Genomic DNA, 26,707 nt, shown 5'->3' with positions numbered 1-26,707 from the left:
AAAGCAGTAATATGTGACGAAGGCTGCCATTAAAGAGTCCCAATGATAGATCTGAGCGACTGGGGCACACAGAGCTGAGAACTCTTTCTCTGTCTGCCAGCGAACCTTCAGATGTTGACGTGTCACACACCACCTGCTGTCACAGCCCCAGAACTGTGCATGTGTAAGAGTGTATTTGTAGGTTTTCTGTGTGTGTGGGTGTGTGGCTCTTTGATGGGGTAGGGTGACAGTGCCCGGGGCTGAGGCCAGAAACATGGCAATTCAGTTTTTCCACTTTAGCATGCGAATGTGTGTGTGTGTGTGTGTGTGTGTGTATGTTAGAGTTTGTCTTTACATAGCTGCAACAAAATATCTTAGCAGTCATCAGGCATGTTTGGCTGCCCCACACTGTGCAGCCTTTTGTGCCATTAGCTATGCTATTATTAGTGCTTCACTTTAATTCAGCCGTTCCACCAATCAAAGCCTCCCTCGAGCTGCCTTTCCCAGACTCAGTCCCAGAGTGTCCCTAAGGCGTGCTGGTTTTCCCTTCAAACCATCTATCACTCAATCAGGTCTGATCGTGCTATTAATCAAACAATGACCCCCCTCCTCGGAGACCAGTTTGAAGGATTGGCTTGGAGGAAACGCAGCGTATCCAGGAGTGGTACCGGACCACGGCTGGGAACAGGAACCCCGTAAAGAGCGTTTTTCTTGGACCGAGAGATTCTGTAGGTGCTAAAGACAATACAGACACTCAGGCTCGGCCAACATTCCACTTTACACTTTTCCCTTCCTCTGTGTATTTCACTGGTCTACTTCCCCTCTGCAAACTAGCCGGCTAGTATCAAAATATTTATAGTACATCTGCAAGACATGCTGTTCTCATGTATCCAGGACCGTTTAGCCTTGTGTTCATTATGCGAGGTAAAACTAATACCAGATTTATAGGGGGAGATTTCTCTCTGTTCTCCTGGTCCGTGTAGTAGGATTGAGGATGATTTATGTGAGGTAAGGAGGCACAGGCGAGATAGATAGAGTGACTACACGGCGAGAGGCAAACAGGCAGCGGCCCAGACTAGCACTCGCCGGGGGGCTATCGGCTATCACTCGCCCGTTTCCACTGCTCCTGTTTTGAGACTGGAGGAAGGTAAGACAGGACAGGCAGTGGCTGGAGACAGGGAGGGAAAGGAAGGAGACAGGAGGTGAGGATGTATGTATGTATATGCATGGAGGCTGGGTGGAGGAATGTCCAGGTGCACTGGATCCAAATCAATGTAAGGAGCCATAGAGGAGGGCCAGATGGAGGCGGGGGGGGGGAGTCTGTTATGGATGCTCAATTGCACACAGACATAAACATAGACGCTGTCAACCCACGCTCTGAAATGTACCATATACATTTTTTGTCCTGGAGCATTTAAATGTATTAAATATACTATTTGTTTTGCTTGGCCATCTTCACAGACTGGGTATCATGAATTTTACTGACAGTAAGTGAGCCCATATCCAAAAAACTTTAAGATGAAGTCCTGGCATGGCTTTTGCTCCTTCATTTCTGGGGGGTAATCAAAGTCAAAACTGTCAGTCAGTATGTCCAGCGCTGAGACAACAGCCAATCAGATAAACAGGAAATGAAAACACAGAGCTGGGCAGGAACCGCATGCAGCCACAGCACTGGGCGTGCATCGAGCAACGGCACTCAACTTCCGAGGGTTTGGATCTCGCTCTCCTTTTCTTTTTCCTGATCTTTTCCTGATCGCAGTCCAGCTCGGAGCCGCTCCAAAACACTGAGCCTGAACTCTGCAACCTGGAGCCCGACATACTAGACCGGATTCGAAATGGCCCCCGGATCGTGAACATTTTGAGAGGCCTTAGACGTAGCATCCTTCGCTCTGTGCGCTGAAGGAGTTAACAAATTAAGTTGAGAGTGTCACCGCTGATGCAGCACACTCAGAGATGGGCCTTTGCCGAAAACCTTAGCCTGTAATTACACAGAGCCTATTAGGCTACTGGTCAGAAATGACTCACAACAAGGTGGGGGTGTGGAGGGGGAGAGAAAGAAGGGTGGATGGAGTTCACTTTCATGGCTTCCAGCCGGAGATGTCCTCGGACAAAATCAGTTCCATTCATCTTTGGAAAAGAGAGTTCAATGAGAGAAAACATCACGAAAGTTGGGGGAAAACATGATTTCACAGAAGATAAATGACTATTGTCTGATTATGTGACCCATGACCCTGTATTTTCCACACACACTCAGAACTTGCCGGTTATTCCAGGACAGGGCCTTTTCATGTCGTGTCTGCGCTGCTCCTAGCTGAGACTCGGATGACGCCAGCTTTATAGCGCCTAAATCGAGTTCCGAGCAGGGAGACTCATCGGCTGCTGGGTCCCACGGGGAACATCTATTACGTTGTGAAATGCTGTCCTTCAAACACAATCTATTCTGTGGTGTTGCATTATAGCAAAGCTGAGAATTTGAACGTCACGCACATATAAAAATCCCTCTCTGGCAACGGGGTTGTTGGGATGTGGTCTCGGGCTGACAATTAAATTGTCCGCTCGGAATATGCTGTCACTCTGGAAGCTCGAGATTTACGGCGAATAATTTCGCGAGAACTGATCATCTTAAATGTTTCAACTGGATTTTATGGCGTCATAGATCACTCTGATATGTTCTCGTGTCCTCCAGAGACTGAAAACTGTCCCCAGTAGTTGCAGAACTCATTTACAGACAATTAAAGAAGCTCTAAACAATCCAGCCCCTTCCAACTGAACTGTTGTTGAATAAAGTTCTCCCACCGAACTAGTGCGACTTTCCTGCAAAACGGGTAAGTATTTGACACTTTACAAACCACAAAGCAGTATCACATAGCTCTCTGAAGCATCAGTCAGGCTAAGCAAAGCAGCTTCTACCAGTAAAGAAAAGTTATAATCCAGGTACACAGGGTTAAAAGCTGTAAACATTAAACCCATGTTTACATTGCAAGAGATTCTTTTTCATCAGTAATTGCCTCACACTGTGAGCCTGATGATTGGGTAATATTTATGATAGGCCCTTGGGGTCTGCTTCCCTCCCAGTCTCTCTTATGTCTATAAAATCTTTTACCCTTGGCTCAACTGCAGCGCAGACAAGGTCCCATTAGAACCTGATTGTATATGTGCTTTTAAAGTGTGCCTCTATAGTGCCTTTAATGTGCACAGGCCATGTGCTTATGTGCACATATGCATGTGATGTGGGTGTGTATATACAGTGTGTGTGTGTGTGTATGTGTGTGTGTGTGTGTGTGTGTGTGTGTGTGTGGAGCAGTAAAGGGGCTGGCTCTGAGACTTTGGTTAACCGGACTATAATTTGGAGGCCCAGTGAAGACTCCCAGCAGCCTCTCACTGTTTGTTTACCAGAGAGACCGACTCTACTGTTTCTGCTGCATCTGCAGGGTCCTGCAGGAAAAGGGCGTGTGTATCTGTCTGGCTGTGTTTGTGTGCATGTGTGTGTGTGTGTGTGTGTGTGTGTGTGTGTGTGTGTGTGTGTAGGTGTAATCATGTGTGTAATGTAGTATTCATGTGAAAGTGACATTTTGTAGAATAGGCAAAGACAAAATTGTCTGCGCGCCTTCTAAAGACCATTAGGCCTGCAAGTCTTCTGAAATTAACATATTTTCTAATGTACGTCTTTTTTAAGAAACCAGTGTGTCCAATTAAACTTAAGAACTCTGACATCCCTCATTCCCTTTTTTTTCCTCATACACCTTTAAGCGACAGTAAATCAAGGCTACAATACACACACACACACACACACACACACCTCCCTTTCTTTCCTGAAATGGTAGCTTTGTCATGAATAAGAAAACAGAAAGAGCCCAACTTCACAAAAAAACACCCTCACATTAAAAAGTGTTTGTCAGCAAAAAATGGCTGCTATTTTTGTTTGTGCCGAGAGTAATTCTCCCGAGACTGAACTGCTCGCTTTCTGTCCCAATTGGGCTTTTTGTTTTTCACCAATCCTCCTCCCAAGCAGGAATAAAAAGAAAACAATGCAATTCAAACGACCGGAGCTCCCAGCCTGTCATTTAGCTGTAACTTTGAATTGTCTTTGCTCTGCGTGAGCTGTTTTCTTTCACACACACACACGCACACACACACACACACACACACACACACACATAGAATTGTTGCAGCATCCTAAAATTCCATCACGAGAGAGGAAGAAAGACAGAGGAGGAGAGGAACTTTCAAAATATCACTCTAATAAAATATTCCTGCTCCTCTGGGATCCTCCTTTGCTCATTCAGCATCAGGAGAAGTGAAGTGGAAAAGGCCTGTTATTGGTCTCTGTCCAAAAAAGAGAAAGAGAGAAAAGAGAGAGAGACCTATTTCCTTTGGGGAAAGACAGAAAACAGAATGAGCAGCGCAACAGTTGACGGAAAACTTTAAACTGCGACAACAAAATGAACTACAGACGACTGTAAGAGGGCAGCTGTCTGGGTGAGTGACAGCATTCAACTCCAGACTGAAAGCCTGCTCCAGCGAGGATCAGACGGCGTGGATGTATATCGACTTTGATCAGACAGCGCTGCTTGTCAGCGCAGGATGATTGGATTGAATATGTGTAAACTGGAACAGCTCAGGGATCAACATAAAACACACCAGCTACAAGTCCTCAAAAGATGCCCGCCTCAGTCAGAGGAAGGAGCTTTGAAACAAAACGTAACGGAGGGGATTTTGCAGTTTTGTAACACTGCTGTACAAGCAGAAATCCCTCAAAACTTTTCTTTTTTATTTCACAGCAGCAGTCACAGACTTTTAAAAATATCCAGCACTTTATTTTAACTCTTGTTTGACATTTATAAGCAGTACCTTCACACTGTAACACACCGTAATTACTTAAAATAACATAAGTGACTTTTAATGTATCTGTACACAATAACTCCACCTTTGAAGCATTCATAACTATATAACACAATTCTATTCATTACTTATCTTTGTTATATTTATCAGTAAGGTACTGATTCTAACCATCTTCATTAATGAATACTTAGTTATTCAGAAATATTCTCCCAATCACTCTGGTTCAGTGAGCCTTTCTTTATAACACAGAGCAAACTCAGCACTCCGATGAAGGCCATGGGGAGTGGGTGAAAGCCACATCTGGCGACTGAACCTTGAATTTCTTTTGGTCAAACTGTTATTTCCATGGTGAAAAATGAACTTCAAGCTTAACAAGCCTTCATTTGTGAACAGTTTTGAACCCACGTGTGAATGATAAACAGTTGAAAAATGCTTTGTAACACACAGCAATCACATATCATTAAGTATAATTACAGCTATGCTGTCATCATTCATGAGCTGTTAACACTTGTGGATGCTTCACAGGAGGAGTTAGAATAGTACAAAAACACATTAACACTTAAAGTGGCCTAATATCTGCTTACAAGCACACTACAGTGTGTCATAAGCTATCTATACATTGTAAGTATTTTTATTCTCCTTCTAAATGCTAAATATGGGTGTTACAGTGTTTCTATGTAAGCTCTTAATTTTTTTTTTTTTTTTTTTAGCTCTTAATCTCAATTGTCTGCATGTCTGTTTCCCCCTTTTTTCTTTCTCTCTCTCTTGCTCTCTCTCTCTCTCTCTCTCTCTCTCTGGAGGCCACTTTACAAATGAGAGCTACCATTTCTAGCTTCCCTCTTCTCCCCAGAGACTTGTCAATATCAGCTACACATACTATTCAAAGTTCAAAGACTAGCATCCCACTACACACACCTACGCCAGCTCTCCTGGCCCCTTTTGTGTCTCTGGGGCATATTTAATTTCAGTGTCTGTGCACACATTGGAATACGTCCGTGTGTGTGTGTGTGTGTGTGTGTGTGTTTGTGTGTGCGCCACAGGTGGTGCGGTGCTGGTGGCTCTGTTCTGATTATTGCGGTGGCCAAAGCATCGCCACCCTGTCACATTTGTCATCACCCTTTTCCTGAAAGCGTGGGTGGGAGGGGAAGGACGGAGGCAGGACATAAGGAGAAGGAGAAGGGAAGAAGGGAGAGGAGGAGGGCAGATGATGGTAAATGGCCACCCCCGCGGAGCCATATGGGAGGTGGTTTGAAAGAGTCAGTCTTGTGTTGCTCTTACTGGATGCCCCACGAGCGCAAACCGATCCTTCCCTTTGTATCATCTCCGTCTCACTTACTCTTTTTTTTCTCCCTTTTCATGCTTCTGTCTCAATCTCTAATTTTCTCACATTTTATCTCACTCTCACATGAAAGAATAAACACGGAGCCCCTCTCCTCCTCGCTCACAGGCCTCCAGACCTCCATAAAAGGCTCGCGTGGGCGTAGCCGAGTGGGTGGGCACTTTGATTTTCAGGTGTATTTGATCTGTTGTGTTCACACCTCGGCGCAGGCAGGGGGCCAACAGTGTGGGCAGGTAATTTGAGCAAATTAGGAGATGGGGCCTGTGTGTTATTAATGACACCCCATACCCTCCACTGCACGTCTACCTATTGTTCCCTCGACTGCACACACCTTTCTTCTCTTCCGCTCCGAGTCCCCCTGGTCCCATCTGCGCCTCCTGCTCAACACCCACCCTCAGCCCCTCTGAAGGCACAGTATGTGGAATGCACGCACACACGCACGCACACACACGGTGCACATGGGACGGGGGCGGCAGGGGGAGGGATTGGTTCCAGGTGCCAGTTTGAGTGAGAGCATTAATCAAGCAGACAGATCTTCCTGTCACAGACACCTTTAGAGTGCACACACACACACACACACACACACACACACACACAGAGCGTATACTGTACAGCTATACACTCTTTACAGTGCTTGCACAGTAGTATCTACAAAAACACCCAACTCCCATTTAAAAATATAACATCATACCACAAGCGTTTTTTTTTTTTTTTTTATAGTGTGCTGAGTGGCAAATGATTATGACACGTGAGAAAGTGAGCGCCGGTACCAACGTCTGCAGGCACGTTGTAACAAGGTGTACTTATCCCCTCAGACAGCTCCACTGACCTGCTGCCAAGCTACTGATCACAGATCAGAGTCAGAGCTCGGTGCAACTCTTTGATGCGCCTTTACCCATCTTGTTTCGCCTTCTCCTTGAAAACTGAGCAACACCCTACCCTTTTACGTTCACACTCTAGCAATTTACAGTATGTGTGACCTCACATAAATAACCAGGATTGCTTAAAAAATATGGCTAACACGTCCAACCCGTGCTGCTCTTTTCATGACCCGCTGGTAAGTAGGTTTATATATTTGGGAGTTTGGCCTGAGTCAGAGGGGATACCACATTCCTTTAAGATTAAACTAACAAGGGGAAAAACCTGCCCTTTTCTCCGGTGTGGGGGTAGAACAGGTAAGGCCTTGTGTAGGTGCTGTGGCCACGCTCTCACTCACATCGTTACAGGCTGAACCCAAACATCCAGGAGGCTCGACACTCCATATTTCCCCCCCTACAGAAACACGGAGCGTGGAAGCGAAGCTGTTTCGCAGCGACGCGAAAGGGAACTCAAGACAATGCTGTTCAGGTTTCCTGCGGTTTGCTGTATCAGCTCCGCTTAAAGCCATCCTCGGACTTAAATAACATAACCGATACATGAATGGAGGAAAGAGAAGAAAGGAGATGAAACAGAAAGAGCAGAGTAAAAGAGGTATATGAATCTGGGTTATAATACTGGTGTTCTGTTTCATTAGGGTGAACCGGTTCCAAGATAGACCAATTTTCAAAGTGTTAGGTAGTTACTTCCTCTCTGAGGGCTTATATCGGATAACGGTAATTCGCCCAGCATGATGCAATTGAAATGGATGAAGGGCTGCAGGATCTTGTTAAGTGTGAAAATAGCACAGCGCTGCATTAAAAGCTTCACTGGCTAACGCAATGGCATTAAGCTACCTGGTAATTATGGTGCATTCAAAAATCATAGCTATGTGTACTGGGGCGTGAGAGATATCAAAAAACACACCCCGTTTTGGCACGCATCTAGAGAAAACACCGCATCTAGATATTAAACACTTGCACTGATTTATGAGAAAGAGATGTTAGCACTCATAGTGTTTAACAAATAGGCTTTATCGCCCCTTCGAGAAGATTGTTTTTGAGGCTATTATCAACACTTTAAATAGGCAGAAACTTGCAGTCGCTTGGCAGGTCGCTCTATCACAATAGTGTAATTAGCCCCCCAGCTACTGTATATGAGGATAAAAGACGGGATAATACACAGTGCCTTGTGAGTATTTACACTGAACTCTCCGTTTGTTGATGCAGTCTCCGCATTACAGGAGCGAATGTAATCTCACTCCGCAGTCCTTTCCTGCCATATTTCAATAACTCCTCACTGCTTAATTTGGAAGGAGGAGAAGCAGATACTGTCTCTGTAGTTCAGAGTTGCTCTGGACGAGGCAACAAAGTGCGGCAGAGAGAAAACGCCTCACAATACAGGAGTTCTCTTGCTTTGTCTCATTGGTCCACTGATTGAATTTGTATTTTTTCCATCAGTGTTTCAGATAAAATGAACACGCTCTGCGCAAACACCTTCACAAATGAAAAGAAAAACACGCTGTCACATCCACAGGGGCAAAGACATATTTCGGGCCTCTCAAATCACAGGTTGCGGTGTTCCCATGACGCTCTCATTTAGACTTTAAGAACTGCCTACAATCTATTTAGAGCCATAATTAACCCACCGTTCACTGTTGGTCCATATAAGCGAAAATGCAGACCAATTAATCTATCTTTGATTAAACACTGATCACGTCAACATTCTGCACCTCCCTGATTACCCTCAGGAATTATGAAGACTAATGTGAACCTCCAGCGCTAATAAGTCCTAATAGCTGGCACCGAGTGCAAACACACACAGCACCATTTTACTCCATCAATATGACCCTGCTGGGATTAAATAACATGTTTGCCTCAGAGGTACAATTAAGCATCGCTAAATAGAGTTCCTTTGAGCCCGGAGTTAAAGGAAGAGTCTTCTCTGCACAGTAGCAGCCAGTGAAGCGCTCAGATTTTTCCCCCTGGCTTTTTCAAATTACCTATTGATGAGTGGGCTTCACGTCTCTCCCTGGCTGGGGGGGGAGGAGGAGGGGAGGATGTCTGGTTCACTTTTAAGATGTCTCCAAGAAGCAGGCCTGTGGTTAGATCTAAGGCAACACTTATGCAACAGAAGCTGCCTTTCTCAAATACATATACGGTTTCCCTGCAAATTATCTGAGATTTTCTTTGGGGAAAGTTTTCCGCCCGGAGTCTTCAGATATTTACCCACATCGCCCCGCTTTCCTTTTGATCGTGTTGATTTGGGTCCGTCTGTGTAAGCAGTTTTTTTTTTTTTTTCTGCACTGCGACTGCACAACTTTACTGAACGATAATTGCTCCCATGACTTAATTGTCTATATGTAATTAAGTTTGTAATAGAGAAAATAGGCATTTAAATGTTCCCCAGAGAGGCATGGTGGTTGAGTGGGTGCCACACATGTTGAAGATTATTCTGCCCTCCCCATCTCATCTGCCAGTCTGAGGAGTTATAAAAAATGTATTTGAGGCAATTAAATGAAAATTGCTTGATGTAAATGCCAAGACAAATTTTAATGAGCCCCCTTTTCTCAATTTGGAATACTTGCCCACTCCCTCCAGTCAGCTCAATTTATCGCTGGGAATTTTACGCTCAGTCCTAAATTAAAAATGTCCTTAAATACAAATCGACAGACGGGATGGAGCAATGTGGGTTTCTGACTAACAAAACAACATTTTGTAACTTGTGTTCTCAGCAAACCGGCTGACGCCGGGCAGGACGGTCCAGGAGAGGCATGGGAGCAGGGGAACGTGAAGCAAATATAGAAAATCAGTCATATCATGAGTCATATCATGTGTTTGCCCAACCAATGGATAGCAGTTGTGAGGAGAAGACAATTCATCCTTATACCCCAAGGCCAAGATTAACAGACAGAAATACATGTATTAAAGTCTAAAATCTATGAAATAAATTATACAGCAAATTTCACCCTATTTCAGTTTATTGAAGACTCAAAATCAAACTCAGATTCTCTCTCTGTCTGACCAGAACACAGATGTCCAGGATGTCAGTCCTAGTTTTTGTCAGGTCTGATACAGCACAGTACCCTCCATCTATTTATTTTAAATCACAAATACAACAGAAAGCACTGGTGGTCTTGCAAAATCACATCGCGCTGTCAAGGGGACTTTTTGTGGTTGTACTGACAGATTTACTGCCCAGATGTTCATAAACAGGGGAAACATCAATGAGCCGCAGCACAGGATCAACCAACAATACTTGCTGCACGAGAATCGATCCCTGATTATCCTTCCTGTGAGTCCCTCCACCTGAACATCTGTACACATCTGCTCCCCTCCGCCTCAGCTACAGTATGCTTTTAATTTCCTGCAGCGCTGCTCCTCTCCCCTCGTTCTCCCGCGCTCCGACCCCAGAGACACGCCAAGAGGTCAGGGGTTAACATGGTAATAGGTGGTGGTGATTGGTAGAAGAGCGCTCACTCTCTCCCGGCTTTCAGAGCGTATTAGGAGTCACCCTGCTTCTGTGCGGAGCAGGAGCCCAGAACAGCTGTGTCTGACCACGGACCGACTTCTTAAAAACATCTTTTAAACATTTGATTTGGACAGAGAAGTGGATGCTATGGACCGAGGCGAAGAGATGAAGGGGAGGGGTTGGTTGGGTGGGTGGGTGGGTGGGTGGTGGTGGGGGGGTATTAAACTGCGCCTGTCTATTTCTTGTGTCGCACAGGAATGAAAATGTTTGTTTAAATTTGAAAATTCATCTGGTAAGCCTAAAACATCATTTATTTTGTTGATTAAATTAGATTGTGTAAAGAAGCTGTCATAATAGAATACAGCAAACCCAAAACAGAGGCCGCAAACTGGAGCATACGAGCTGGCCTTCACAGGTCATTGGAAATCATAAAGTTGATGCTGCTACTGTTCACAGGTCTTGAATTTTTGTGGTCTTATTTCCGATAGATCCACTTTGGCATCCAAGCAGGATGTTGAATATGTGATGAACACGGAGAACAAATTGGATTGAGCAGACTAACTGTGTAATTCTTTGAAAATATAAAGATTTTATGGGAAGAAAGCACCAATAAGGAGTTTATTAAGCCAAAAAAAAAATCACATTTGAGCTTTTTAGTAATTTGCAGAGAAGCACTAAGCAAGAGTAAATTGATTGTTTTATGAATTACTCTAGTGTATAAATTACAAATGCATATCACGGAAGTCAACATGGATCAAGTCCTTGTTCAAAGTGGATTTATGTCTGTCGATTAAATGCTCCCTGGAGGCTGCAGATATCTGCACTGATTAATTAATGACAGCAGCACGACCAAACAATTTCAGGAAGCGATTACAGCCCTTTCTTGGCAAACTAATCAATACTTCTTCCCTACGCACAACAGAGGCACCCAACACACACAGCCCAGTAATCCCCACATCTTGTTTCAATGCTCAACTGTAAACTCTCTTGTGCAGCGTCTGTTTACGTTTGTCAAAAATATCACCCGTGCTTTTGTTTTTGGTTCCGCAATGGCATCGCTTTGTAAATCTGAGGGTATGTTGCACAAACATGTCATCTCCCTCTTTCAGAAATATTTATAAACATCACGTAGAGTAAATACTGGAATCTCTAAATGCAGAGAGGTTTTTTTTTTTTTCTTTCTTTTTTTTTTTTTTTTTGGTATTTGCGCACCACAAAAAGCCTTGATGATAGTTGGGTCTTTCTTCCACCGCAAAAGCTTGGACCTTGATAGCAGGGTCCTCAATGACCTCTGCTGATCCCCTCCACTCATCTGGACCCAAATCCTTCAATCGGATTCAAGGAACTTACCCCCTTTTCCCCAAACTCCCTTAATTCCTCTATCCAAACCTCAACACCTGACCCCGAGTCCTCCCCATGACCCGGAGCCCCTAACCCAACTCCAGACACAACAGCAACCGGCCAAGCGGTACTTACCCCAGAAGAAGTTTTGTTGACATGGTGTCACTGTGCTGAAAAGGCTGTTAGATGCCATAGCTGCCTCTGGTTGCAGCAAGCCCCACTTTTGTTCCTCTGTGGTTTCCGTGACCCTTGACACGTCCTAAACCAAGAGCACGCAGCGTGTCATGAAGAAAAAAAATGGAAAAGCCATCCACAAGACATGCTTCTACGTATCAACTATTTGGATGACCACAAGTAACAACCAGGTCTGGTTTTACAGAGAAAAAAAAAAATTGCAGAGGCAAATATCGCCTTTGCGGATAGATCAGATGGTGTCGGACTTGCTTGCTTGGCGAGTGTGGTTGGAACGTACTTACTCGCTTAGCGCCGTCCTTGTGACTGGTGCTGGCCCGCGACGATTAACCATTTACACTCCAGGTCGCCCTCAAACACCAAACCCGAGCCGCACGTCTGTGGTTCTGTGGTTGTTTGGGAGGCGAGCAGAGCCCTCACACAACCCAAAAGGCACCAGCTTTAAAACTCGTCTCTTTCCTGCCCTCCATGTGCCGTCACTGGAGAGCCTGGGTCACATGCCCTCTGACGTCATCACGGCACAGCAGTCGAGTGGGACAGCCTACCGTTGTGGCTTTCTTCCCTCTCCTCTCCTCTCCTCTTCTCTCCTCTCCTCTCCCCGGAACTTTTTTCTCTCTCCTCCCCGGCTCCCCTCCTTCTCTCTTACGCGTGGTTCGGCAGCGTTTCCAGGCTCTCTGGGGGATCGGGGTCTGACGCTCCCATGAGTCAGGAGGCTTCAGTGGGGGCAGCTTGTTCAACCGCCCATGCCTCCTCAGCATATGGGGAACAGCGCTCTCTCTGCTTTGCTCTCCCGTTCACTCTTTCATCCCCCTCCCTCTCTCTTTCTGTGTCTCTCCCTCTCTGACTCTGCTGCTCCTTCCCTCAACTCCTTTAACAGGCTGCCGTGCTGCTCCTGTCTGCCTCTGAGCAGGGAGAGCTGAGCTTGGTAAGATTTGAGGGTGTGAGTGAGGAGCGAAAGGCTGGCTGGCTGGCTGGCTGGTGGTGTGAGACTGGGTGTGTGTGTGTGTGTGTGTGTGTGTGTGTGTGTGTTTGTCTGTGTATGCATGTGCAGCAGAAAGAATTGGAGACAGAGAGAGACACAGAGGCTGGGTGAGCGTGTGTGAAAGCGGAGGTGGTGTGAAACTGCTTATTTACAGAGGAGTGTGTCTGAAGAGCTGCTTCAGTGTCACTCGTGCAGCCCTGAATTGGTCCTTTCTTCAAGCTTTTTCCGGCTGCTTTACACACTTTAGGTCGCTGTGTCACAGAGAGCAGTCACGTTATTGTGTTATTATCGTGATAAGCGTCTTTGTGTGCGTGCGTGTACGCATGCAAGCCCGTGCTGAGCTTTAATTGGCTCTCACAGAAGCGTCAGACGGGGGCGATTCCTGTAAGAGGCCGTAAATCACGGCCACCTGTCTTCTCTGTGAAAGAGATGCATTCTCACAGCTTCTCTAACACTTAGACACACACACACACACGCACACACACAATAACACGAGCAGCAAGAATGACCTGCCAACATGCAGCGCAGGGCAGGCAGCACATGACAATCAGCGGTGAATCATCACACACACGGATTCCCACACACGCACACGCAGCACACACCCTGACGCGGTGTCGCCGCTCGGCTTTGATCAGCGATCAGAGGTGTTTGTTTCAACAGATCAAAAACACAGACGGGGTGTTAGAGCAGAGGAAGAGGAATGTGTGGAATGAAGCTGGGAGTTGGGTCAGGTTCAAAAGTGTTCAGCTATCGCAGTCGTCTTGTCACTGGCCAGTGGGCAAGTGACTAAACAGTAAGAAGAGAAACGGTGCCTCTGGCTATTTTCTTATGCTTTGTTATTGCCAGTGGAAACTCCCTTTCAATCACTCATTTGCATTAATCTATCAGTGCTGTTTAATAACAGCCTGGGATTTGAAGGGGTGGCCCATCCTTCACTACGAAACATGTTTTCTTCCATTTGGTTGTTTGTAGCCTTGCAGGTAGTTTTGCTTTCGTGTGCCATGAGTTTGGAGAGATCCTCTGAAATGTCTTTGTGGAAACAGTGTCCCCATTACTGCGGATAATCCTCAGACCTCAATGGGAACAATTTCGGGTGGGACAACTGTGTACAGAAGAAATAATCCCAATGAAAACTGCTGTATTGTTGATTATTCATGCTGCTGAATTTTTAAATGTCTGTCTCGGTTGCTGTGAGCATCACAGACAAACTTAGTTTCGCCTGCACTGCATTGAGGTGGAGGCAGACGTTTCTCAAAACCTGGTCAAATAAAACCAAAATGATAAAATATGTTTTTCATAATTTGTTTGAACCATTAAGGGGTTGTTATAATGACAATGTTTTGGTGTGTTTGTGAACATATATTCTGTATTTTAAAAGTAACTTTTCTTCTTGAAATGGATCATCACATCATGGGCCTGAGATAACAGATACAATCAGGGATGGACATTTTACTGCCTTAAATCCACATGAAGAAATCTGAGCTAAAAATATTCATAATATAAGCATTTATCAGAGCAATTAAGTAACAACAACCCAAGAAGAACTGCGGCTGTATCTGCCTAAATGCTAAAACTAAACATGCTGTCATTATTTGCCAATGGAGTCTTAACCCTTATTTATTTCAAATCCTAATGACCTTAATATAGAGCCAGAAAAAAAAAGCGAATAAAAATGTCAAACATGAAATACAAACAACCCCCCACTTCCCCAGAAAAAAAAAAAAAAAAAAAACTTCCATGGCACAACAGCATTTCCACAAGCCTTTGCCACCTACCTTATTTTTGTGCAGTGTAACATTTTCCTTGGCTGGCTGCTTTGTAAATATTTGCTGTCTAAAACAAGAAAATGCCTCTTCAGTTGCAGCGCATGTTACAGAATCCTTAGGGAAGGCCTATTCAGATGCTGCAAACACACAGGACGCACACAGTGCCTGTTTCCATTCACAGGCTGAATCGATCACGTCCCCCGTGCAGCTTACCTCGATGCTAAATATACTCAAACCTACGCAGCCCGAGTCTCCTTTAATAATTGTTAGACTATATGTTTTGGATCACCAGTGCAAAAGCAAAGACATGCCGAAGTTTAGTTTGGTACTTGATACTAAAGTCTTTCAAAACTAACATTTAAGGTCATGTATAAACATTTTTAAGGTTATTGCGAACGGATGCCTGGCTGTCAGAAGCATTAAACTTTAGGGCCGAGTGCAGCACCGCTGTGAGTTCCACCGAGCCACAGTAAATTACACACAGTTTGATGGGAATATAATTTGCACATCGTGATTGAATCTAAAATATTGAATGAAAAATAAAGCATAAATGTCAAACCCAACTCATATGGCAGGAAACACAACTCCTTGGGTGGCAGGGCATGTGATAAACAACCTTGATGATGAAAATCTGAACGGCGATGATGTTGGAGTCTCAGATATCTCTGCATGAATTCTCCAACAGCTGCAAAGATTGAAACTACAAGGAATGGATGATGTTTTCCCCTGATCCAGTAACAAAGTTTAGTTAAAGTTGGCCAAATATTGTTTTTCACTTGCCCAATGTTCGGTCAGGTCAGCGGTTCACCCACCTTAAGGAAACCACAACAAACCGTTTTCCATCACTGAAACTTCGACCGCAGCCTCTCCTCTTGTCTGTAAGCAAGTCTAAAGATTTAACTCGACTCACCCCAGATCTAATCCAGAAAACGTGCAAATTAAAGATTTTGTTTTCAGAAGTGGGACATTTGGCAAATAAACAGTTCACTTAAAAAGGTATTTATTGATTCTTTTCCATCCTGATTGGAAGGATTCGAGCAATTATGTCGTAAGAAGAGCCAGTTATCTGGAGTTCACGTTCAGCAGTGCATTTTAATGGATTTAACATATCAAATCACACTGTCTATGCGTATAAGCAGTGAAGGGAGTTCTATACAACATCTCGTGAAAAAAAAGACTTCACTTGAGGGAGGCAGTGCCAGCTTGGAAGGGCCTTCATTTTGCTGCACAGACAATTTTGTAATATATGTGCTCCTTGCTGTCAAAAAAATGCTTTAATGCGAAGGTAATAATGTTAAAGGCTGGAATATGATGTGGAATATAATATTTCATTCATTCCTGCCTCTCCACTGGTGGCCATATACTACACTTGCTACACTTGTGTGTGTGCGGAGCTGAAGAGCGCGGCCATACTCTGAGCTCTGGCCAAGGTCTGCCCTGAGGACTGTGGTCGATGGCCCACCCTGCCAGACACTTTCTCTCTCCTACCACTCAGGACCACACACCTTCAAATGGACTCACTTTGTTGTCACAAGCTCTCACAGAAACATAATAGAGGTATCATGTGTTGGAACATGCTTAAAAGTACACATGCTATTAACACTGTTTGTGTGTGTGTGTGTGTGTACTGCAGTGCTGCTGTGACGGCAGACTGTTTCCCCTCTTTGTCACAGCGCATGAACTTCGCAGTGGACTGTTTTCATAGAAAATTATTTCTTGCAACGGAGTATTTCTGGAAAAATATTGGAGGATAATGATACCTAAGATGAGTTAAAATTAACTCAGACTGAGGCTGTGAGGCTGTCTGTATTCGTCTCTCTGCGAAAGCTAAAAATGACATGACATAATTAGCCCAGAGCAGACATTACACACGTGGAGGTATTACGGTATTAGAAAAGGAAGGGCTTATTAATAGCCCTTTTGGCTCATGTTGTGTACTCTCTCTGGCGAGGCATCAGAACAGCCCGGGCCGGGCAAACAGGCAGGTACAGTGATTCACTTTAACAGGCGACATCTGTAAAACGCCAAGGTAGTTTACACTGCGGCCGAGCCCGAATTAACGTGCTTTCATTGGAAACAAACACCACTTGCAATCAGCTTCTGTTGGCCGCTGTGCCGCTGGTGTGAACGTAAATATCTCCTTCCAGCGCTGCTGAGGCGGGACGGTGACCTGCAGCCATGGACTGAAGCAAGGGAGCACAGAGGGATTCACTTCAACACGGTCCAAAACTCATGGAAGGGCAGAAACTTAATCTATGCCGCCGCGTCGCCAAGAGGATGTTGATGTTCTATGTGAATTGTTTGGTAAGGTACGGTATGGTATAATCTTAATGAAAAGTAGATATTTTTCTTTTGGAGTCCAGCGGTGGTATCTACATCTTCCAGTGACTTAAGGCCCTTTCTTGTGGTGTCTGGACAGCTGTTTTTGGAGTCACAGCTTTGAGGGAAAATAAAGCCGGCCTTTAAGTAATAAGGGGAAATGTTTAATATCGAATGGCGCGCGCACAACCTAAACACACATTAAAAATAGCTCTTGGAGTTGTGATTGTATAAAATCGCAAAGAAGGGTAAAGTCAGATCATTCGTGGAGACTGCGATGGGGAGGCTGTGGCTGACCACTGAGAGACTGAGCTATTTCTTTTCTTTCTTTCTTTCTTTTTTTTTTTTTTCCTCCATTCCTCATTTTAATCAAGGGCCCGGTCCAGGATAAACAGTGCCTACCTACACTGCAGTTCAAACAGCGAGGCCCGCTGAGACCCAAGCGATGATTTCTAAATGTTCACTGACAAGTTGGTTTAATTTGTGTGCTAAGTAGATGGAGGTGGACTTATATATATCTTTCTTACTTGGCGTGCATACCACTCTCCCGCTATGTCTCCACCTCTGTGAAACTTTATGGTACTTCTCTGCATGAAAAGCATACTGGTCTTCCACAAGCCCTGCTGTCTGGTTTATATATGCCATGCTGTGTTAAAGGTGAGGACAGGTCCAGCCGCTGAGACCTGAACTGAGACTTCCAGCAGCTTTGAACAGAGACTAGCTGACCATGACTGAGGACCTCATGATGCTTCTACTCTGATTCTCTGTAGTGTCCAGTGAGGCTGGTACAGTATAGTTGCGGCCACTGTAAACCCTGTCATTGTGTGGTCAGATGTCAACAGCTGAGACATTTTACAATGTCCGCTGGGCCGAGGTCGACGGAGTTCAAGCGGCTGAACTGCTAAGTCAGCATTATAATTACAACGCGCCGATGATACAATTCCACTACAAGGTCACATGACGCCCCCGGTCACATGATGCCGTCACTTCTAGGCAAATGTCAATAACAGAAATGACTGTGTGTCATGCATGCAGCGAGTGTGAGGAGGAATACGTTAAACTCTGCGCTGGCCGTGACTCAAATGTGGGGGTCACGACAGCCAATCGCAACCTGAATGAGCTTATACATAAGCTGCCCATTATGTGTCTCAGAAACTCAGTTTACTTGCTGTCGAGAACAAAGTATGCCTGATAAAGGCAGACGGCTCACTGGAGAAACAAGCCTTTATGAGGAGGAGTTCGACACTGTGTCACTGACAATGGGGCAAACAAAAGGCTCTGTTGTCTTCTCCAGCCGGTGGGTTATTATTATTTTTTTTTTCTGTGGGGCTTTTGTGATGGATAATTGCCCTCCTCACATGATTTCATAATGCTGTGACTCGTCTTTCAGTCCCTGTGTAACACAATAACAAGATAAAAAAAGAGGGGATCTAAATCTGAATTTTTGACATTGTTTAGAAGTGGCCGCTTTTCTTCATTGTGGTGTATAATTTTAGAAAGATGTACGAGCAGGACGCTGACTTGAACCAGTCATAATACAGCCTGGAGCACAGGCATGCAGGCCAGCTCCCAGAGTTCACTGGCTGTATTGTCTCAGGATAATCATTTAAAAGTGCTCACACAAACGTACCATAGTTTATGGCTTTATATCTTAGTGCTGTCTGATTATCAAATTCAAATCAGATGGGAATACTCCAAGTCAGCCCAGATTTATACTGAATAAAGAAGGAACCGCCATTCTAAACGATATTACATCTGACATTTACATCTATTAACACTGCGTAGCAGAACAATAAAGCTGTTTTGTATCAGGATATATAAGCTGATGTTTAACACCTGAACCTCTTTTATGATTAATGTCCAATCTGCAGACACTGTGAGAGAGTCTGTGTTGCCACCCCAAGGACTGAAGTGCAAAAATTCTCAACACAAAGCCATCAGCACGCACTGTACGTGCACAGAAGTAACCCCGGGGCATTGTCTTCTAGATGCTTGGTAGGTATGCAATCTTTCATCTGAGTCAGCAGAGATCAATCTGGGACAAGCCAGCCGAGGAATGTATTTACTCCTGGAAAAAAACACTCAACTTCAAACAAAGAGCACAAATCACATTATGCTGTATGCTGGAATTTGACTAATCCAACGGCGTATTGACACGTAGGAATGCATATGTTATAGTATAGCTGGGTAAGGGAGCGCTTGTAAAGGCTTTCTTAAAAAGAACCTGCATTCCAGTATGCGCCGTTAAAACACGCACCCAGATTAAATATGCTTGTAAAAAAAAACGAAGAGGCTTACTGTGCTTCAGGGAGTCATTTTAAAGTGAAAGCAAGAGACTCAGAAAGCGCACGGAAACATTGGTAGGTGTTCCACGTATGGACGTTTAAAAAGTGACTCAGAGAAAATCTGAGTTTACGCCCCAAATAAATTTCACGGACTTTGCGGTTTTCAGTGGCTTCTTGATTGTCGTGAGAAGTATCCCAGTCCTCTTCTTGGGTAAAAGTAATGTCATTACATGTTTATATGTTAAAATACTCCATAGCAAGTAAAAGGCATGAACTGAAATGCTAGTAAAGTGAAAGGAACTTAAAGGTACTCACTCCGCAGAAAGACGGCCCGTGTAAGTGGAACATTATTTTATATTATAAGATTGGATCATAAATACTGATGCATCAGTGTGTAAGTAGTATTTCACTGCTGTAGCTGGTTGAGATGAGGTTTATTTTATATGCTACATATTCTGTAGGATATTTTATTCTTAACATTTTTAGCCGATCATCTGTTTTGCATGTAAAATCTTAGCCTGCAAGCTAACAAGTAATATTTTTTTTCTGACAAATGCAGATAGTACCTCTGCAATGCAGTTAAACACTCCGTTTCTTTTCCTCATCAGCTCCTCTTTGTACAGTAATTCTTTTCTGTGCTATATATCTTCCAGCCAAATCTTAAATACATACTGTAAGTGCAATCACAAAGAAATGTAGTAAGACGGCCTTACAAAATAAAAGTCATCTTCATGTTAAATTCGTGAATGGAATATTTTTCACTCTACTTACATTCAAGGCAGTGGATATTTTATCTATGACAGTGTGTCCTGGGGGTTTAATAACAGACTGTCCTCACAATATTGTGAAATAAAACAACTATCCATCAAGTTGAATTATTGTCATATTTTTGGCTGTAACTTAAAAACTCTAAAAGAGAACATTTATAAGCGTTTGTCTATGAACTACAGATAAGAATGAACAAACGTATCACATGCAGTACTGTGCTTGGTATATGCAGAAAGATGGAACCATGTATGTACTGAAGTGTGCATTTAAATGCAGCAGGATAAAACATTCATGAATCCTAAATTATCGGTGACTTCAGCAGCATCGCTCAGTCTTATAATAAGGACAGAATTGGATACTTCTATGCCCGTTTTTATCCAAACAGTCCAGAACTGTGTCGAAAACTGAGCGGAGTACAGCCACTAAAATGAGGTCTGCTTTGAACAGTGCGCTCAAACACTGTATTGTTGCCTCTCCAACATTATTTTACAGATGGTGGTTTTGGGATGTGTATTTGTGAATTACAATGACTCCTTTTTTTTACTCTCAAAACATTCCAGTGCCTGCAAGATGAAATGCTGGAATCTGAGGCATGATGCTAATTTGAAGACAGAATAAATCTATAAATCTGACTTAGTCTCTCGCCCGGGGATACACAGCCATGATAATTACAGGTTGACTTTGCAGACATGCAGACATCTCTCATCTGTATTGCTAATAGTATAACCAGCAGGCTGCTACGTGCTTACTCAATGTCTAGCAGCAGGGGTGAGCAGAGGTAAGCTGTAACAATGATATCATTATAAAGCAGAAATCGGTTGGCTCAAATTGCATGTTGTTATGACAAAGATTTACGGCAGTTTAAAAAGAATTATCTGTTTGTTGTTACACTGTGTCAGTTGTAGGATTATCCATTAATTATCATTCATGAATAATTCTGAGATCACAAATGGGTATAACATTTGTAGAAATGCAAAGCCAGATGTTCAGTCTGTGCCGCGGCATTAGCTGGCAAGCCAGAATTAAAATGTATCTGTGAATGCGTTGCGACACTTTGATTGTCCTTCATGAACAAACAAACAGGCATCCCCCTCCACTGGCAGTATGACTATCTGAGGAAGATCTAACACAAAGCATAACGGATGATCTGGGAGGACAGTGCTGCATCTGGTTGTAGTTAAATCCTTGTTTTGCTGTGTCCTTCAGACTTGGTGCCACAGGCCCAACTGCTCAAGCAAGTAGAGTTCATATGGACACAAAACCAACATGTGGTGCCTGGAAGACTCCCCACAGAGGTCAGCTTCGGGACTCACCGGCCCAGGAGACAATGGATCAGGATGGGGTGGATTGAATCGCTGGTGCAGGCCATGAAACGAACACTAGAGAGGCTCGAGACACTGAATAGTCCGTCGGCCACGCGGGGAGCTTTATTGAGCTAGAATTCTAGAGACGAAGCAGATTGTAGGCCTGCTCAGATTTAATCTCTGCTGGTAGAAAAAAAATGTTTCTTTTTCCTGTTTCTCATTTTGTTTCTCCATGAAGTTTTCAGTTTTCCCAGCTCATTGGGTGGGCTGGACGAGTTCCACACAGGAGACCAACCAGAACAGGTGAGTCTCCCATCCGAACCAATCAAACCCTCTCATTCACTAAGACGTGACGAATTTCTTTGTGCAATGCTAACATGCCCTCTCCTCTGACATCGGTTCCACCCTGGGTTGGTCTGCCTTTCTGCCTCTACCTCTGCATTCGGAGGAGTTCATCAGAGGCTGTTATATTGTTTTTGCATGGTCAGACTTTTCCGGGTATTTTTGCGGCCTCCTGTTTGCACACCTGGCGGAATTGTGAAAGTTTGTCTTGGGTCATGTGTGTTTACCCACCCCAGGCCCCAGAGGTGACCCCATCACGCCACCGACAGGGAGGCCAGCACTTGCGTGTGGCGATTTCCAAAGTGGCCAAGCTTGGAGAAGGGCCACACTGCCTGTGCTGCCTTTCAGCAATCTGGCCCCGCTCTGGCTGCGCTTGGAGGAGTGGTGGGGGGGACTTATTGGCAGGGCCCTGCAATGTTTTCAGAAGCACAGACTTCTGGCAGCATCGCTCAATATGATGGAGAAAAATGCCTGCTGCTAATGAAAGCCAGCAGTGTCTCGCGAATTGGACTACAACCCGAAAGGCATTATGTAACTGAGATACCGTAAACATTTCAAAATTGTCTCTCAACAAATTATCAGTGTTTATTTTTTCCACATTATATCTGATATTTTTGAAACAGTTTGTAATTGAAGGAACTGCTATGAATGCAGACTAAGGCTCTTTTGAAACCAAGGACATTTTGCCTGCAATTATTTTTCTATTTCATTATCAAATGGTCCTTTGGCCAACAGATTTCAAGGGGGCAAAGAGCGGGCATAGTTCTTGGATGTGGAGATGTTATTTGTAAGGATCTAATTTGTATCAATAAATAATCAAAATACAAAGATCCACTTTGTGGTTTTCGGTCAGTGTTGGATGTTTTCTTTGGGATGTGTAATTTGTATTCAATCACTGTGACAAAATCGAGATCCTGCCTTATCAGAGATGTGCAAACGCTGCATCTGGTGAATGCTCCTCTTTCACTCGTGTTTTGATAGCGGTGTTTTTTGGCCTGAGCTCAGCGCTGCACCTACAGTATGTATTAGTCAAATATTTACCTTGTTCAGAAATACATGGCTATATTGAGATGGGAATAGGGGAAGATGATTTAATGGGCACACCAGAGGGCCTCCTTGGGTGCCAAAGTTTTGCAATTTTGGTGGTCTTCTCTCAGAGATCAGACACCCGAAGGGTCGTTTAGGAGACCACGAGATGCCATGATTCAAGACCCACTGAGGAGACATGAAAGTGTGCAGAAGATGGAAGGGTCTGGATGGCAATTACTGCTCATCAAGGCAACTTTCAAAGGGTGACTAAATTGTTGAGAGTCTTGCATATGATAGATTTACAGTTTTTCCCCTTGGTGTCTTCCCTAAAGAGTTGGGGTGGGGACGCAACATTTTTATGTCTGCACACAGTCATCATCGCTACACGATAAACTAAAAGCTCTTCCTCACTGGAGGAGATATGTTTAAGTTTTTGGAGCTAATCAAAACTAACATTCGAAACGCAGAAGCATTCCAGCCTGTCCAACTTATATATTTGCTGTACTGTTTACTGACTGCTGCTCAAGCAAAGTACAGTATAACCATTTGATCCCACTGAAATAACAGAAACGAGACATTAAAGACAAAATCCGTCTCAGTCTTTATTTGGAATTCTAAATCTTCCTCTCTTTGACTTTTATGCTGCAGACCAGCATAGAAAATGTGATTTTCCAGTATATTTAATGAACCAACTTTCACTCAAAATAGATTGAAGGAACATTTCATCCTTAAAGCCGTTTCCTCTGGAAGATTCCTTGCTGTATTTGAGACCTGAAGAAGTTTCTAACTCGCACATTGCACTTCATATATCACCCTTAATGTCAACTGTCATAAACTTAAAAATAACATTTGTCTTGTTGTATTTTTTCCCGTGTCATGAAATTTGATGAAATGTCCTTTGTGTTGTCCCTTGGATAACCAGCCACAGGAACAGATACTTCCAGGAGGCACGACTAAAGTTACAGCATGAGGGGAATGAATCAATATAGCCGAGTTCTGCTTTTTCACTTTAAAGTGTAGAAACACCTAATGACTATACAATACCTGGTTTAAAAGCCTTGAAAGTACTTCCATATTCCTACATAAATAAAACATTATTCATTAACTAATAATGTGGAGTTAATCTCTAGTAATTCAGTGCCAGATAAATGTTAGCACTCCTGAAGCTGTTTTTTTTTTTTTTTTTAGAAAGCACAAGTTTATGTTAGTTTTCTACACAAGACGAGTAAACAGAAAACGCGGTGTGAACATATGTTGTCACTGACATACTGTATTTCTAAAAAAGTTATCAATACACAGCGTGTTGCTCCAAGGATATGTCTAGGAGGGGATTCATAATTGATTTTCCAGGGGGTCATGCCTCTATCAGGGGACAATAAGCAATCCTGTTAAAACAATGCACCTGCTCACCTACAAATACAATTAATTAAGTGACCGCTGAATGTATAGCTAACGCCATTTCTGATTCTAACAATAACGTACATTTCTTGTTTTGCTAACTATGTAACATAATGTATTATTACATTATTACCCTCTAATCCACAACAATTAGTCATTTAATACAAATTTAGTGTCAACAGCTGCACTACTGGGATGCTTAACACTATTCATTAAAATTCATTCAAATTAAAATTCATTATTCTCAGACAATCATTACGTTCCAAAGTGGTATTCCATTTAGTAATGGCATGTTCCACTTATGTTAGTATTAACAAACTGCTGGTAAGTCTCATAATAGCAGACATTATCTAAAGTGATCCAGTTGACAGCTGTCAGTGTCCCCTTTGGCTAGCGAGCTAACGTTAGGACAGACTGAGAGGGCTGGAAAATGACACGTACAGGCACTACATCACTGATACACAGATTTCCCACTTTGTTGTTGTTTTTTAAGGGCAAAAAGACGCAATCCTCGCTGTAGTTTTAAATGTAAAAATGATAATGGGTGGTATTTATTTCCTTACTGTCTTTGCCAAAGTGCTAAGCGTATAGATACTGGCTTGGCATGTCACTTATGTTTATCAGAAAACAGCTGGCGATTTCATTTTATCCATTGGGTAGCTCACAGCATTAAATATCAATTGACGACAGCCGATAAAATCGAAACATATGGAGTGACGGTGCAGATCTTCATATGTTGGGATTGCTTGGTTTGGATGGCCCGAACTTGAAATGTTACTTACAGTCTACTTCAAAAGAGGTACTATTACTGTGTGTTTAAGTGTGGGTTTTTATTCCTTTTAATACTTCCACTTTTACCATGTCTCGGCTTGGTCAAGAAAAGAACCTACGAAGCATTTTGATAATCCTGTGTGAGCATTCCTAAAGGTTTCATAAAGTGGAGAGACGTGGGTGGCCATGATATATGACATTTGACATTTAGAACTGCTTGTATTCATAATAGTTATTACATCAGCGTTCCCTAATGGTGGTTCTTATTTTAATGGGCATGAAAGGCTGGGACGTTTATATTGAATCTGTTGCACCTAATTAGAGTGGAATGGTGGATGGAAGGGTCTGCTTATTCACAGGCACAAACCACCCCTCCAGATTCACAAATATCCTTTCCTCTAAATCGACCGCAATGCGTTCGTGTTGTTTCAGGTACAGTGTCTCCTCATTTCATTAATTTCAGCAAACCTCAAAACGAATGAGGATATGCATGTTGGATTATTCAAACGTAAAGTCATGAATGAATTTCTCTCAGACGCTTTAGTTCCACACCACACTGCAAGGCTTCTGGAAGTTCAGGTTTCAACATCAAGGCTCTAAAAAGTGACATTAACTTTTGTTGTTAGAGCTAAAAAGCCACAGGGGGGCTATCTGAAATGCTACTCCAAAGTCTCTTAGCAGCAGCAGTTATCTGCCCTGACCTTCTCTTATAACCAGGGCCAGGTTTCCCTTAAGCATCTCTGCGCTACTGTAAGTTCATCTAAGTTTCACTGTAAGCTAACGTGTCAACATGATCTCAGAGAAAAATGCTTTTAAGAAACTTCGCAGTGCCAAGCGTCCCTTCGCCATTGGCGCATTACATCAAACAAGGCTAAATGGTTTACACAGAAAATATATACACCATAACTACTGCTTCACAAAACACTGTTTCATCAGATAGCTAACTCGCCACGCAAAAACAGGCCTCAAGGGAACTTGTCCCACCCACTCGCTTTCTCAGCTGGAGAGAACAGACAGACAGACCATCGCAGATGCTCTCTGTGTGTAATAGAACTGAATGAATGTGCCTGTATTATATACAAGTGACTCATCCCCTTCTAACAAATGCCTTCATTTTAATTTAAATTTACTGTCATGACAGCTGTGAGATATAATATCACCAATGCAGATATCACCGCTCGCGCAGCCAAATCTGAAGACACGATGACTACCCACCTATTGAAGGCATGACTGAATCTCAGCACTGCTGCCAAGGGAGGGAGATCCCCTGCTAAACAATATGATATCACTTAATCCCGCTCCTAGTCCCAGAGCAGCCAAGCCCACATAGGCTTTCCACTCAGTAGTGATGACTGGGCTCTCTGCTGATGAAAGAGAGCAGAGAGCCCATTAAACCTTGCGACTCATCGGCTCATCTGAGTAATCTGGAACAGGCACAGAGCTGAGGGAGCGAGTGAAGGAGGCAGAGAAAAGATAGAGACTAACAACTGACATTTTCATCCATTTTTTTATGCATCAAAGTTGAACTGAAATAAAACTCCACCCAAAGAGATGAGTGGATATACAGTATCTCCTTGGTGTCTGATTAAACATATTTGGTCCAAACAACAATGGCCAAATTAGATTTGATTTAATTAATTAATAAATATATTTGTGTCGTCTGGGGGGATGTGCCCCCCTAGTGATGTCTTTAACTGGTGCAATAACTAACGCTAATGGTGTTA

At 43.5% G+C, this 26,707-nt stretch overlaps 1 protein-coding gene across 1 annotated transcript in view; it reads right to left on the bottom strand.

Moving 5' to 3' along the window:
• The window catches only part of runx2b (RUNX family transcription factor 2b), a 40,794-nt gene extending 28,009 nt beyond the window's left edge, over positions 1–12,785 (bottom strand). The window contains exons 1-2 of the mRNA XM_076756929.1: positions 12,304–12,785; positions 11,963–12,086 (exon numbers count right to left, since the gene is read on the bottom strand). Of these exons, the coding sequence (XP_076613044.1) occupies positions 11,963–12,020 (58 nt within the window). The 5' untranslated portion in view covers positions 12,021–12,086; positions 12,304–12,785. The remainder of the gene's footprint in view (positions 1–11,962; positions 12,087–12,303) is intronic.
• Positions 12,786–26,707: the final 13,922 nt, after the last annotated feature.

Source organism: Chaetodon auriga, chromosome 18 (genome assembly GCF_051107435.1).
Source record: "Chaetodon auriga isolate fChaAug3 chromosome 18, fChaAug3.hap1, whole genome shotgun sequence".
NCBI lineage: Eukaryota > Metazoa > Chordata > Actinopteri > Chaetodontiformes > Chaetodontidae > Chaetodon > Chaetodon auriga.
This window is presented reverse-complemented; position numbering and strand designations above follow the sequence as displayed.